At 34.2% G+C, this 14,795-nt stretch overlaps 1 protein-coding gene across 1 annotated transcript; it reads right to left on the reverse strand.

Moving 5' to 3' along the window:
* Nucleotides 1-715: 715 nt before the first annotated feature.
* On the reverse strand, nucleotides 716-9,641 carry LOC123712380 (zinc transporter ZIP10). Its single transcript, XM_045665428.1, has 4 exons — nucleotides 8,950-9,641; nucleotides 6,941-7,082; nucleotides 3,288-3,482; nucleotides 716-2,502 (listed from the first exon to the last, which is right to left on the reverse strand). The coding sequence occupies exons 1-4, from the start codon at nucleotides 9,106-9,108 to the stop codon at nucleotides 1,583-1,585; spliced, it is 1,416 nt and encodes a 471-aa protein (XP_045521384.1). The 5' UTR covers nucleotides 9,109-9,641; the 3' UTR covers nucleotides 716-1,582.
* Between the last annotated feature and the right edge of the window lie 5,154 nt (nucleotides 9,642-14,795).

Genomic DNA, 14,795 nt, shown 5'->3' on the forward strand with positions numbered 1-14,795 from the left:
CAATCGCCTAAAGGGCAGGATGGAAGCTCAATGGAGTGAGCGAAGTACGTAGTAAAGGTCCTCGCCTTCCCCGGTGAAGGCGGAATTTCACCCTAATCTGAATATGGCTATTTTTATTATTATTGGCCGCGGGCGGCTTTTAATTTGTCATACGCTACGTGGCTACGGTGATTTGATCGTCCGGATCCGTTAATATGTGTCGGGGTCTCCTACGAGCCTTTATTGTCGGGAACGGGTAATAATTGATGCTTTTACGCACCAGCGGGTTGGGAATTTGTTTAACCTTGTCGAAGTGGCGTGTGGACGCCAACTTCATCTATTGGGCTATGGTAGGAAGCTCCGGGCCGTGGTGGTGATCGATGTGATCGAGGTGGTGACGGCTGAACCTCACCTCACCTGTAGCCGGTGGATATGGGAGGGGGCACAATGCGCAAAGACTACGCTGGCCTATGCCAGTGTGCCCTCTATCGAATTATGTACCCTGTTTGTTGGGTATGTTTGGTGGGAAAGCTAGCTGTTGTCGGTTGCTGCTTGTTAGTGTATTTATTTAAGATACTTACGGGTCGGGTCCATAATCTGGATATAATGGAGAGACTGCGTCTATAACCCTAAAGACGGAAGTCTAAACTTTTAGATGTAACGCGCGCACATTCCAACTTGGTTAGCGAAGCCCCACTCGAGCGAGCAATACAAATAATAAACATAATGGAGGTAGAACTATTTATTTGTACACTGGCTGAATTCACAAGAATATAGTTAGTTATAAGATTTAAGTATACTTATAAATATTTTAATGGTTTTATGTAGGATAATCGGTGTCGGTGCGTTCTATCACATTAGTAATAACTGTTAAGATAGTGGTGGTAGTAAATGATGTGGAAATAAATAAATAAATAAACAAATTGAAAAAAAACGGTATACGAGAATAAATAAGATTGTCAGTTTACATTAGTTTTTTTATAATTAAAATTCAAACTTTTTTATAATCAAGTTTCTGGACCTCAACTGTAAAATATTTTTTTAATTCATTTTACATATTTAATATACGCCAGATACAAAAACGCTTGGAGAACAATACACATGTAAAAAAATCCTAATAAAAAATTTCATACATTTCATTATTCTAGAAACTTTCATGTCCTTAGATAAAATAATAATATTAAATATAAGTTAACGTTTGTAAGAGTTGGTATGTTATAACTTATTATCGTAGTAATTGGCTCCTGGTTTCTGGATACGCATGTACATTTATTATAACAATAATTTAGAAATTAAGATTTATTCTATATAAAACTAAAGTAATACTTATTATTCGTAATTATTACGCTTGATATTCGATTTTAAGACATACCTACCTACAAACATACCTACATTTAAGAACACTCATAAAAATATTACACATATAACCTTATTAATTAAAAAATTCTAATAAATTTATAATAAAACCTCATTGGAATGTTATTATACATTTAAATTGTACCTTGACTTGTTATAACCAAGTTCACATATAAGTCTCTCTAAACAACCATTAAATAATAAATATTATCACAATATTGTATTGATCCGTAGACCTTTATTCTATTCATTGTTCGGAACTTCTAAATAAGTATTGTATTGAGTCTTCGTGTAATGCGATTAGTAGCATAATAATACCGCCAGTTAAAATTCCTAAAACAGCAACAACCACGTGTAAACTTCTTCCTTTATTGTTTTCATTTATTTCTGGGACTAAATCAGCTAATGCTATATAGAAGAAAGTACCAGCAGTTGCAGCGTAGATCCATTGAGATGCGGACTCGTGGTCCTCCGCAAGCCAGATTCCAATAGCCATGCCAATGAAACTAAGTACTGAGGATAGAAGATTGTAATACATTGCGCGTCTTATGCTCATACCAGATCGAAGTAACACTGCGAAGTCACCGAGTTCATGGGGAAGTTCATGGCAGAAAACCGCAAGTGCCGTTGCGAAGCCAGTCACTGGATCTCCACTAAACGCTGCTCCTATGGCCAGGCCGTCAGTGAGGTTATGCAAACCATCGCCCACTATCACCATAAGTGCAGTTGACGTCATAGGACGTTCCACCGGCGGATGTGGCGAGCCCGGCATTATGGCTCCGAGTTCGATAGACTCTATTTGTTTTGCTGATTCAATTTTCTCTTCTTCGACAGTTTTGCTTACATGGTCATGTGAATGCGAATGTCCACCGTTCATTGCCTGCATGATAGCTTCGACACTATAGAACAGTAAAATGGTCAGAAAAGTGACACTGCATTTTAAAATCACTTCGGTTTCTTCCTGCGGTTCACTTGAAGAGCCGTGGCTTTTCAATGCATGAGGGAGAAGATGAAGTAGAGCGTCACCACATAAAGTGCCAACAGCGATAGCAATCAGGAAATGAAGCACGTGACTGAAAATTGCAGACTTTATCATCGGCACTATACCAACTCCCAATAGTCCAGTAGCGCTTATGACTAAAATGGCAAGGGTTGCGTATATCCATGCTGAAAATTAAATTAGGTATGTTAATCCATATGAGAAGAAAATGTGTGCGTGTACTAGTGAACACTCGTTAAGATGTGCAAACTTCGTAATGGCCTTATTTTTGAAAAAAGGATCTATTATATGCAACTTTACAGAAATTGGTTAAATAAAGTTCAATTAGATAAAGTTTAACAAAAGGTGTTTATTATCATAGATATGAATACAAATAATACAATTATTTCATTTTACCTTATTACTACTAAGATTATTACAGAATTTCATTAATTGTAATAGAATTATTACTATCATTGTTATCGTTATTATATAAAAGAATAAAAAAAATCAATGGCGCTACAACCTTTTAGATCTGGGCCTCAGATTTCTGTATCTGTTTCATGATCGTTTGTGAATTGAACAGGCAAGTAGGTGATCAGCCTCCTGTGCCTGACACATACCGTCGACTTTTTGGGTCTAAGGAAATCTGGCTTCCTCACGATGTTTTCCTTCACCGTTCGAGCTAATGTTAATGCGCTCGAATCAAGACCAAGAAAAAGATGGCGCTTAACCGAAAAATGTGACGGTAAATTTTTGTCCAACGCCGATAAAGAAGTTCAACTTCAAAAACTAACAATTTAGTTATTACGGTCTATTAATATTTTAACAATATTGTATTCACTGAGAATAAAAAATTACAAATCCCTCCAATAGTTAAATTTGTATTAAACTATTCATGTTATATATGTGAAATGAAATGAATGATACAATGTCTGGTTTTAGAAACAAATAATATGGAGAAATAACTTACTCCAAATTCTATCCAATTTCGGCACAGGTGCGTCTGTCTTGTAACAGGAACGTTGGTCTAATTGATACACCAGGGCTGGACACATTTCCAAAAATGTTTTAGGATTAATAGTTATAATCCCTGGCTCTGTCTCCATTCCATATACGGTAAGTATTTCTCTTGGTGATAAACATGATTTCTTGAGTATAGATGTTGCTGCAAGGAAATAAATTAAAACATTTTAATCTCAACCAGATTGATTACGTGATTTTTTCACACATTAACCTAATATAGTTTTGATCGTGTAGTTGATTCACTAGATTAAGAAATTTTCGATTTAAATATCGCTTAAAAAACGACAAAGACGGGGTGTCTTCTGACCGCATCTAGTGTTTACGAGTAGATGCAATGATTGTATGTTTAATATTCGTTACAAAACCAAATATAATGAGGCCTTATCGCTTTAAGCGATCTCTTCCAGGTAACCACTCTAAGGATATTTTAAATAAAATATATAGAAAAAAAATCTTAAAAACACGAGTTACAATAGTTTCAAAATTAGGTATCTAATATGGCAGTCCATATCAGATCCCATACAGTAGAGTTTTGAAGGAAGATAGAGATAGATAATAAATACAAAAGCCTAAGAATAACAAAATAAAAATTTAAAGAAGTTTTCGGGAAGTACTTTGCTATTCATATATGATCACAACGTGAAAATTTTACCGTCTAATATGTTATAAATTATTATTAATATGACAATGAAGTTGTTTTGAAATTGAATCCTTCAAGAACTTTTCGGAATTTATTTATTAACATATAACCTAAAGCCGAATCCATAATAAAATTCCGAAATCTATAAAAATTTGAATGACCTAGTTGTGCCATCTATAAGTCATATTATCTTTGGCCGGATTTGGTTGGTTTTGGAGGCAATCATACGTAATTATATTATTTATTGTACCTTATTGTACTGAAATTCGCGGAAAGTTTGTGTTCTAGCTTAAGTAATTACCTCTAATAAATGGGAAAATAAAGAGTCTGCCTCTTGTCTCATAAAAAAAGAAAAAATATTTTATCCATTTTTCTCCAAATTTTCATCGAAATTGAAAAAAATCTTTCGTTTTCTAGAGAAGCTTGGTAGAGATTAGCTCGTTTGGTGGGCTTTTAATATAGATTATAAAATAATCGCAAAGTATATTACTAGCATTATCTAATCTTTCTCTAGTCAAATATTCTTTTAGTTGTTGTTAAATATTATTTAAGTTTGCGACTTGTTTTTATACAATTATAAGCGCCGAAAAATTAACTGAAAAACTGACGTCGAATGTAGTGTCATGTGGCGCGTAACAGATCTCTTTAATGTTAATATTGTTATAACGTATAAGGTAATGGCTAAAATTTCAAAAGTATGTACGCATTAATAAACTGATATACAATCACTAAGCTGGTCGTGATGTCGTGGACCTAGGGTCATAATAGGATAATCGGGACCTCTTAAATGACGGTTGCGTGTTGCGCAAAACCGACTTGTTCCTGTGTCGTGATATGAATATCGTTATGAATTTATAACTCTTAATGTGATTTGAATATATCTTATTAATTAAAACAGCGTCAACTAGCAATGTATTTACATTGAGTTTGTTTTTATTATAAACGTAACGCAGTTTTTTAATTACTCATAAGTTGGAGTTCTGGGATTGAGGTTGGATAATGTAAGGGGGGGGGGGGGGGGGCGAGCAAGAATCTAATAGTCTAGAGACAGAGGATGGGTCAAGTATGAGAAAGATTATTCCTTTTCTCGATTGTGTAGTGTGTGAGCCATGCTTTTATTTTTAAACATTTTTTTTATTATTACTAAATACACTCTAGTACATAGCAACGTGCCATTGCGTAGAATAACAAGAACGGCGAAGGCATACATACATAATACGTACGTATTTAAAATTATATATTTGTAATAATAATCTTTAACGGATATAAAGTCCATGGTATTATTACGTAAACAAGCTGTTTTCATCCACACCAAATCTTATCTATTTCCCATACGTATAAATCTGATAATATTAAAATATGTTATAATGTACACCACATTTAGAACGTTATTGATACCTGTTTGTCGGTCACTTGTATTTGGGCTTGGGTTACTAAAATCTGTTGAATACCTGTACATAATCTGTACCCATAACAAAATAATAGTTTAAGTCATTTTTTCAAACAAAGAAAAAACGTTTAAGTTACTGGAGATTGGAGACCTTTCATAGAATAAATGGTTTATGAATAATTTACGAATGAATGGTGGCAAGATCTGAACTACGAAGCTACGGTGGAGGTTTCTTTTAATGCCTATACAAGTATTTATCATAATATAACAAATAGATAGAAGTATAATATTACGCGAAAGTCTGCTTTCTACCAAACGGACAAGTTACACCGGATTGGAAAGATTTTCCACTTATTAGTCGATAAGGTTACCTATTTAGATTGTCGGGATCTAGTTTAGTGTTACGTTAATATTGAAAACCTTTTAAGCATTAGAACAATTTTTCCATTCCAAATTTGAACTCCACAGAGTGTTAATCCCGTACGTAGAATTTGACATACGAAAGTTGTGTAACCCTAGCGTTGTAGAGACCCTCAACTGACTACAGAGGTTTACAATTCAGAGACCTACTCGCGTAAAGTTCCGTTTGTCAAGATTTACAACATTTTTGACATACAGGACTCATACTTAGCTAAGCCCAAATTTTGACGACTTACGAAGACAGAAGAAGGGTCACAATTAAAAGAGAAACGATCAAAGAAACACATCAAATCACTTGAATAATTAAAGAATCATAATTATTATTGTCGGTACTTGTATTTAGTACTATATATCAATGCAAGGACTAGTGTAATGTATATAATATAATTATTATTTAGTTGGCTATATAACCATTCCTAACTGAATTGTGAATGTAATTTTCACGGATTTCTTGCAAGGTCGTTGGAACCAATTGTTTGGAAACTAAATATAGTAGGTATATTCCTATAATGGGCTTCCGTCTTTCTCATTGGACATTCAAGGTTCTAAATTGGGTTTTAATTTAGTAATTAAATTTAGTAGGATATAGAATATAACATTGACTGTAAAGATTTTAAACTCAATTGAAGTAAATATAATTATATAATAAATTTGTGTTTTAAACTCTTTTATTTTACATATTTTATATGGTATATATTAGTAACGAATCATTAAAAAAAATTCAAACACCGCTGCACGCAATACTCGTCGAGCGAGTTTGCTTATCTTGCCGAAGCCGCGTACAAATTATTTGAAGAAGTCTATTATGTATGAGGGTGTGCAATTATTTAATCAATTAACGTCTAAAATTCGTAATTAGCTTGTTTCGTCAAGCCAATGAGCCTAGTAGACTAAAATAAGAAAGGCTGTCTTATGGTGACGTGTATCTCGTTCGTACAGTATAAGTTTCTTATGTAAAAAAAACATTTTTTGTAATGAGAAATAAAGTTCTTTACACAAATGTGGTATCACGTCGTAATTTTGACACTTTCTTCGTAGAAAGTTCTAGTATCTAAAAACAATTTATGAAATTCTTTCTGGCACGAAACAATATATTGGTCGAGAATTATGCTTATTCATTTCTCTAAACTGTAATTAACAAAGTACTTACAAGTCGTCGGTGACCGTTTGTGTCTATGCTGTGTATCATGAAGCTGCTTGAAGGTCCCGTTGATTCTATGAATGGCGATATCATGTGGCGAATTGAACACACGGCCTCCTAAGCCTAGGCTGTCTAGTAGATGCTCGAAACCCTGAAATATCCAATACACAATTAAGAAGGCTTATAAATAATTATACCTACAGCGTATCGACTTATGTGTAGATAATACTGTCATTCATCTCATAGAAATAATTTGACACTAGAGAAGTAAAATCGAAACATAAACGTTGTCATAATATTTTTCGGTTTTGCTAGTTAAAAACAATACATTTTGTCCGGTTTAAAGATTTATACGGTTCTCACGTTACAGTGTATCATTGTCAATTCAAAAACATTCATTATTATTTATTTATTTCGTAACCCTACAGCTAACAGAAATGATATATAATTATAAACAATTACACTAAAAATATAGCCAGACATGGAATACATAATATTTAACCACAAAAAGGTTTAAAAATTCAAAGTCACATTAGGTACTCACAATTTCAGTCACATTAGATATCTAATGTGACCCAATTGATGTGAAATTCTTCGAGAAAAATCATTCATCGATATTTAATATACTTTTTAAAAATTTGCCACACTGTACAATTGTTTTTTTGTGTTTAGTAAGCGGCTCTTGAGAACAATGAACGAAACCACAGAGAAACAGGTGGTCCATTCAAAACTGAAGAATTAAGCAAAATATCGTTGAATAAGTTGATAAGATAATAATTGTATAACGCTAATGCAAATCTTTGTTTGTTAAAAGTCTTTATACATTATTTTAGTACCTATTAAAACCCTTTTTCTCCTAGTTCTATTAATTTGAATGGAAAACTATTAATTCGACAAATTCACCCGTCACTGTCCCGAGTCTATTTTGTTTATGGCTTCATTTCATTTTAAATAATGCAACTACAATATTATTTTTATGTTAAGTTTGAAGCAAAGACAAGGAAATAACTACAAAAAAATAGGTACTGTAACTTAAGATCATTGTTACATAAACTGCAGAAAAATGTAGAAAAATGTCATTATGTAAGAAATTCCTCGTATATCTAGAAGTAGATTATTATCAAATCAAACACCATACTAGAATTCATTTACTATATATAAGGCGTAAAATGTGTTTATTGAATTGTTTTACTAACACAAGATGACAATTTGAATTTCGACTATTCGGGAATACAAAAATATAATTTCAGTCAATTGTAACACACCTAATGAATGAGTATCGAAGTTTGATTTGATAAGCCATTTTACCAACTAAATACTATGGGTAAATTCAGTGAGGTAAACAATTATTATCTTTTTTAAATTAGCTAGATTTCAAAAATCTATTGACATGAGTAATGCTGACAATAGTACAACGATTGTCTAAATCCTTAAGAATAAAACAAGATAAGTGTTATGATATCAAATAAAACGTGTTTAATAAAACTACAATCTTATGTCATCACAATTTCGAGGGTGTACATTTTAACAACTGCGCGGGATTCTTATTTGACACGATAATTGATAAGAGATATGGAATCGATCAAGTTGGTTATGTTGTAACTTCAAGTTCATTGAACTTCCGTTTACGAAATAGGGAAAGGTGATTTGGATATAAAAGAAATTTTCCGTTTTATAAACGCGTGTCGTTTCTTTTGAAATTGGAACATGAAACACTTTGCAAGATGAAAGTAGTTACCAATTTTTATTAGGGCTAAGTTTATATTCGTTTACAATTTGCTTATCTCATATCGTTTAGATCATAAGTAAACTAAATTTGCTGCTAAAAGTTAGGTAACTTTAACTCTTGATGTCTTAAAAAAATAAGACGGTACGCGATTAAAAAAACGCATTTATTTTGGTGTAAATCCTTGTTGTGGAACTAAAAAGTTTATTGTACCCATTTTTCAGTTAAATATCACATAAATCAAAAGACAACTTGTAAGTGAAACTAAAAACAAATATGAAATCGCACTCACCTCAAAGTTAATAACACCTTCTGATCCATATTTATCGAAGATTTTCTCAATGAAATACTGTTCTGCTGGTAATGTATTGTTAAGATCTTGCTCAGGGGCTAAAAAGAGTTCGGCTGACACCAAACTCGTTGCCCAGAAGATGAAGCAAATTACGATCATTGTAGACACTTAGACGGACCGTGCGCAAGCGACGATCCACAGCACACTATCTGATTATCTGATACGCGTCTGGCCACGTTGGGTACGCACAACGTAAATTGTTTATTTATTTGTGATAATCGCAATACGAATTGGAATTGCTCACGCGTCTTCGTCTGCGCGAGCGGCGTGTGCGTCTGGGACTTTCACTAAACGAGCGATCTTTCGAAGTCTGTTATTGATAAAGAGGTATTTCAATTTGACGATTTTTATTTACTGTGGTTGCCTTATGTACGGTATAGACGGCGAGTTTCAATATCAAGCAAGAGCAAGGATGAAATCTGGAGTGTTACAAGTGCCTCGTCTAGGTTATTTGCAAGTGAATAACATTAATATATTATCTACTTACGCTGAAGGATTCAAGTGATTTATCTCACCTTCTTGCGGGACATTTTATTCATTTAATTCACAAACATGTAGATTTGAGAGATTAGTTGATAATTGCAGTACTAGAATAGTAATCTGTTTAGCATTTTGATTCGGAGTGGCGGATTAAATAACATTAACAAAAAGTTTTTATGGATATAAATAAATGGATGGGGAAAATAATTAATATTACAATATTGGACTGAAGCAAAAAATAAGTTGCATTTTGCCGCATTTTTTCACTGTATCATAAGAAACATCGCGTCATTGACGGTAAATTAAAAACAATGAGTACACCATATGTAAAATCGTTACAAACAATACTAATTATTTGTAATTAAAATTTGTATGAACATGCGAAAATGAATTTCTTAGTTCAGTTTGCTTTCACGCTTAATCTAATCGTAATAAATTAATGACCATATTTTGCTGCAGCACACCTATTAATATATAGTGGAATTGTACGAAGACGTTAAGTTTTCAATGTGAAATAATATAATAATCTACATATATATAAACCCCTTACATCCTCATTATAATTAGTCAATTACTAAATCCAATATCGTTACCTAATTAAGCTCTCATTAGTAAATTCATAAGGAAATACAAAATAACGATTGCGATAAACGGTAAGCAGGCAGTGTAAGTCTCGTCAGTACGCAGTTTTCTTGAAGGAATCTCAGGTTCGGGGTCGGGACTTGTGGACTCCGTTAAAATCAAATGCAATTTAACATACAAAATATGGAGGGAAATCGGGAGTAATAGCATCATAGAATACATCTTTTAGAGTCTTTTATATATATATATCATATTTATTCGAACAAAATATCGATAAATAAATATACTAAAGGAATATATACGTCGAAGTTAAATAATATTTATTTACACGTGTTTGATATTATGCCGTTATGATATGTTCAGCTTTTTCGTTTCCTGTTTTTTCAGTATGTTAGGATATTTGTAGTTACGATTGGGTACTTGATAACATACATATTTGTTACCGTTCATATATAATTGTGCTAATATTTAATTAAATGTAGAGGTTTCGCTCCAAAATTTAACACCTGATTCAATAATACATTTGAAAGGATCGCTGACGTCTGTCATTGTTCATACTTGGTAAGAGTATTGGAATACTGAAAGATTCGATATTTATTTATGAACACTTCGTTACATTACAATATTAAAAAAACTCGTTACGAAGGGAGGTTTTAGAAGAACGAAGAAGTTAACAATAAAACTAATTTCTAGGTACACACTAGGTTACACCAGGTGTTTCCAGCATAGATTGGGCGCCATGAAATATAAGCATTGATAAGTTAAAACATATGACGTAAATTACAAATGGTTTTATCACGTCAGATTATATTTTATTATTGTATCTCTTCTTAACTTTTTCGTGACATGATATCCACACATGTATGTATAGTTTGTAAACCAAGGCCGTAGATTCATTGTGTTAACGCTGACGCATGCATTTTGATGCCAATTGCGTATATCCTAGTTCCTACTAGCTAGCCACAAATATAAACCTAACTAAAGTGATTGTGCATTTAGGGTCAGATTTCACACCCACTTTGGGGCGTTGCGTAGGTAAGTAAGTATTCACAGACGTTTTACTTAAATTCGAAGAATGTTTCTGTTTCCAGAACCACATATTAAAATATTGCGCACCCCGCAAAATGTAAGTTAGATTTTTTTTATATTATATAACAGGGGGTAATCGGACAGAAGGCTCACTTGACGGACACTCACATTGCCAGAAGGCTCGCAAATGCGTTGCCGGCGTTTAATAATTGGTTCGAAAATACTTCAGTGGGTAGTTGGTTTCACATAGTGGTGGTGCGAGGCAAAAACTTCCTTAAAAAGTGTGCTAGCGGCTAGTGTAATAAGTATCCCCAGTGCTGTCGTCCGCAACGTATGTCGCTGGGTTGCAATATATCATTGATATGCAGAAGAAACTGGGGGATAGGGCACATCCTTGTGGGGGCCCAGCGTTTACGGGTCAAAGCACGCTCGTAGACCTTGATGCTCCTTTCAGCGAGAAAGCTGAAAATCCAGTAGCTTAATTTCTCGGGGAGCACATAGGCTGGGAGCTTCGAAAGACGTGCTCTGCGCGACACGCGATCAAAGGCTTTCGCTATGTCAAAACTTACCGCTAGCGCATCCCTCTTGGAGATTCATTTGCTTCTGCCCACCTATGTAAGGTACAATAGAAGATCACCAGCGGCCCCGAAGAAAGCCGTATCGAACATGGCTAATCAGCTGGCCCTCTAGATGGAGAACAAGTAGGTTATAGTTATTGGGCGATAGTTAGACGTATAAGAGCGACCTTTTTTAGGGATCCGATGTACTAAATGTGCTGAAGCGGTCTTCCAGCACTTCCGGACAATGCCGAGCGTGTACATGTACCGGAGCCAACTCGGAAGCACAAGTACGCAGCACAATCGTGGGAGGCCATCAGGTCTGCTCGACTTATGAATGTCCAAGGAAGATAGAAATAGTTGATATTATACTTACAGTTATTTTCCAGTAAGACAGTACTATACTATACAGTCTCGTATAGAATAATAAAGAAAACGATAATATTGATTTCATTCAGCTGAACATCACTCATAACTGTTGTATCTACGATATGTGATATCACACGTCAAAAACTATCTCATTTGCCAGCAGCAAGCGATTTACGATCTGTTGCGTAGCTGTAGCCGGTACCATTTGCTTCTCTTAAGCTAAGAAGCAAATACTGGACGCTATCGAGTATTAGTAAATTTGGGCAAAATCCAAACTTGAAACGTCTTATAGGTAGTTGTGTTATTCTTACATCTAAAACTTGATATCCTAATGCAACCGAAAGACTTCTTGATAGAGGTCGCGAGTATTTCATATCTATATAAGCAATCGGTTACAGAAATGACGTAAAGGGGTAAATAAAATGTTAACATGTAACTATGTATAAAATATTTGCATCAAACATTTACTATGTTTTATTTAGTTTCCAATCATGTATCAACCGCTTATTTACCGCTCCCAACAAACATTCTCAGCCACTATATGATAGCGTATATAAATATTGTCACATACATTGCGATATTACTTATTGATTATACCTTATTGGTGTGACAAAGTGCCCCACGTCTCAGAAAGCTGATTACTCAAATGTCATTGATTATAAGAGAAAATATAAGATTACAGAGAAAGAACCTTTGGCGCGAATTGGCACTACGACAGAGTATAAACACGCTTCCGAATCCGAAACAGATTCATAGTATATTAAACAAAAGCACAGCGGTGAAAGCTATCTGAACATGAAAGCTACATGAAGGAAGAATGCAAACATCTTAGAATTGAATTTAGCTACTTCTTGACTCCCTGTACCTCTAGTACCTAAATTATAATGTTAGCAATCAGTTTTGTGACACCAAATCGAGTGGAAAGTCCTATCTGGAACCCACGTCGCCGTAAAATCTGACTAGAATCGTTAGATTTTTTATTCTAATCTCTGTTTCGACGTCAATTGTATGTTGTCCAGCAGATTAGATTTTCGCGGAAGTCGAAGATTGCCAAAAAAGTCAACCCATTTTACCGTTAGGTATCGCTATTATAATTATGGAAGTCATTACCCTTTGCAATGAAAAAAAAAACGTTAAATATAGATCCAAGTTGAGATTAATTTATAAGTAATATATATTTGTTCATATATATTCACAATTAAATATAATAAAAACATACTTTAATATGCACAAACGTTTGCCTTATACATGGGTTCTGGTACATATATTTCGTAGATTTGGTTGAAATATTATATGTTAAATAATATTTTATCTTGTTAATATGTTATCTTGTAGGTTTCAGTTAAATTGCAGGAAAAGTATCATTTTGCAGTAGGTGTGCTTGGCGGAAGTACTAGAACGGATATTAATGAATTTTTGTTTAGATAAATCTAAAAATGTTTTAAATCATAAGTCTGAGTGGATGAAGTCGCCAGATTAAGTATTTGTAGTTCCGCGTCCGAGTTGTCTTTTTCATCGTGGAACGTGTCCAATATATAAAAGTTTATGGTTCGATGCTTTTATCAGTAACAATGGAACATTTTACAATAGAGTTCCGGATTATTGTATCATAATTTTATGTTAAAAATGTGTTTCTGATGTACCTGTCCTACTTACTAACTTTACAGCTCTTAAAAAATATTCTTTTTCAAATTATGTTTGAAGGTGTCTTGTATCACTCACAAGACTATTAGTGTACTGCCAGGACTTGAACGTTTAAACCACATGATCAGCACGCTGCGACACTTAGAGCCTTACCATATTAAAGGCAACTAATTTTTTTTAAATAATAATATCGTCGAGACGTCGGGGTACGTCTCGTACTGTGAAGCAAGCATAACTTCGGGTTGTCTGCTAATTAACAAATGCGTTTAAATTCCTAATAGGTTTTTCAATATTTTATACTCGCATAAATAACTGACACTGTTCTAAACTATTTATAAATAACGACTAAAACTACTTCATGAAGAGTTTTCGGCCGTAACTTTATTGATATTTTTATCATAGAAAGGTTTATATCAATTTGTACATTTGTACATTATTTATGGTATTGTAGTTGTAAACTAAAGTATCGGGGAACTTTGAAAGCACCTTGTGTGAGAGTGATTGAGAGATGGTGCATGTGATAAGTACGACGTAGCTGTCCAACCAACCGAAGAGTCCTTGGACCGTAGAGACTGCCAAAACTCTTCAACTTTTCAAGTACTTAGGTGTGATATTAGACAGCAAACTGCTTTGGAACAAACACCTAGAACATAAACTAAACAAATCAACGATTGCAAATATCAATGCAAAAAGTTGCCAGGCGTTAAATAGGGATAATATAGATAACTTTATGGCTTTACACTGACGTTATCAGGACAATGCTAGGTTATGGAACTCTGGTTTGGTGACCGAGAACAGAACTCCTAATGGCAATCACGAAACATGGATGCTTCCTGAGGCATGCTTTGTTGCCGCTAGCGGTTGCATGAAAACAACGCCAACTGCAGCAATGGAGATAGCCCTGCAAGTTGTACACATACAGCAGGAGGGAAAACTAGCTGCCATCAGGTTTTAGGTACTGGATCTATGGGGTAAAAATCACTATAGCACATACACAGCGATTCTCAATAGGGCGATAGAGTACCAAACTTTAATAGCCGCGCCATGTGATAGGACCGTTTATCAAGATATACTCAACAGGAAATACCATGTAAAAATAGAGAAAAGGAACGTGATCAATCGACC

The sequence above is a fragment of the Pieris brassicae genome, chromosome 7 (assembly GCF_905147105.1).
Source record: "Pieris brassicae chromosome 7, ilPieBrab1.1, whole genome shotgun sequence".
Taxonomy (NCBI): Eukaryota; Metazoa; Arthropoda; class Insecta; order Lepidoptera; family Pieridae; genus Pieris; species Pieris brassicae.

Coding starts and splice junctions, on each gene's coding strand:
- LOC123712380 (XM_045665428.1), bottom strand. CDS start 9,108: ATGATCGTAATTTGCTTCATCTTCTGGGCAACGAGTTTGGTGTCAGCC. Junction 3,483..6,940: donor CAAACGGTCACCGACGACTT/GTAAGTACTTTG, acceptor ATTTCCTTGCAG/CAACATCTATACTCAAGAAA. Junction 2,503..3,287: donor GAAATTGGATAGAATTTGGA/GTAAGTTATTTC, acceptor TTTAATTTTCAG/CATGGATATACGCAACCCTT.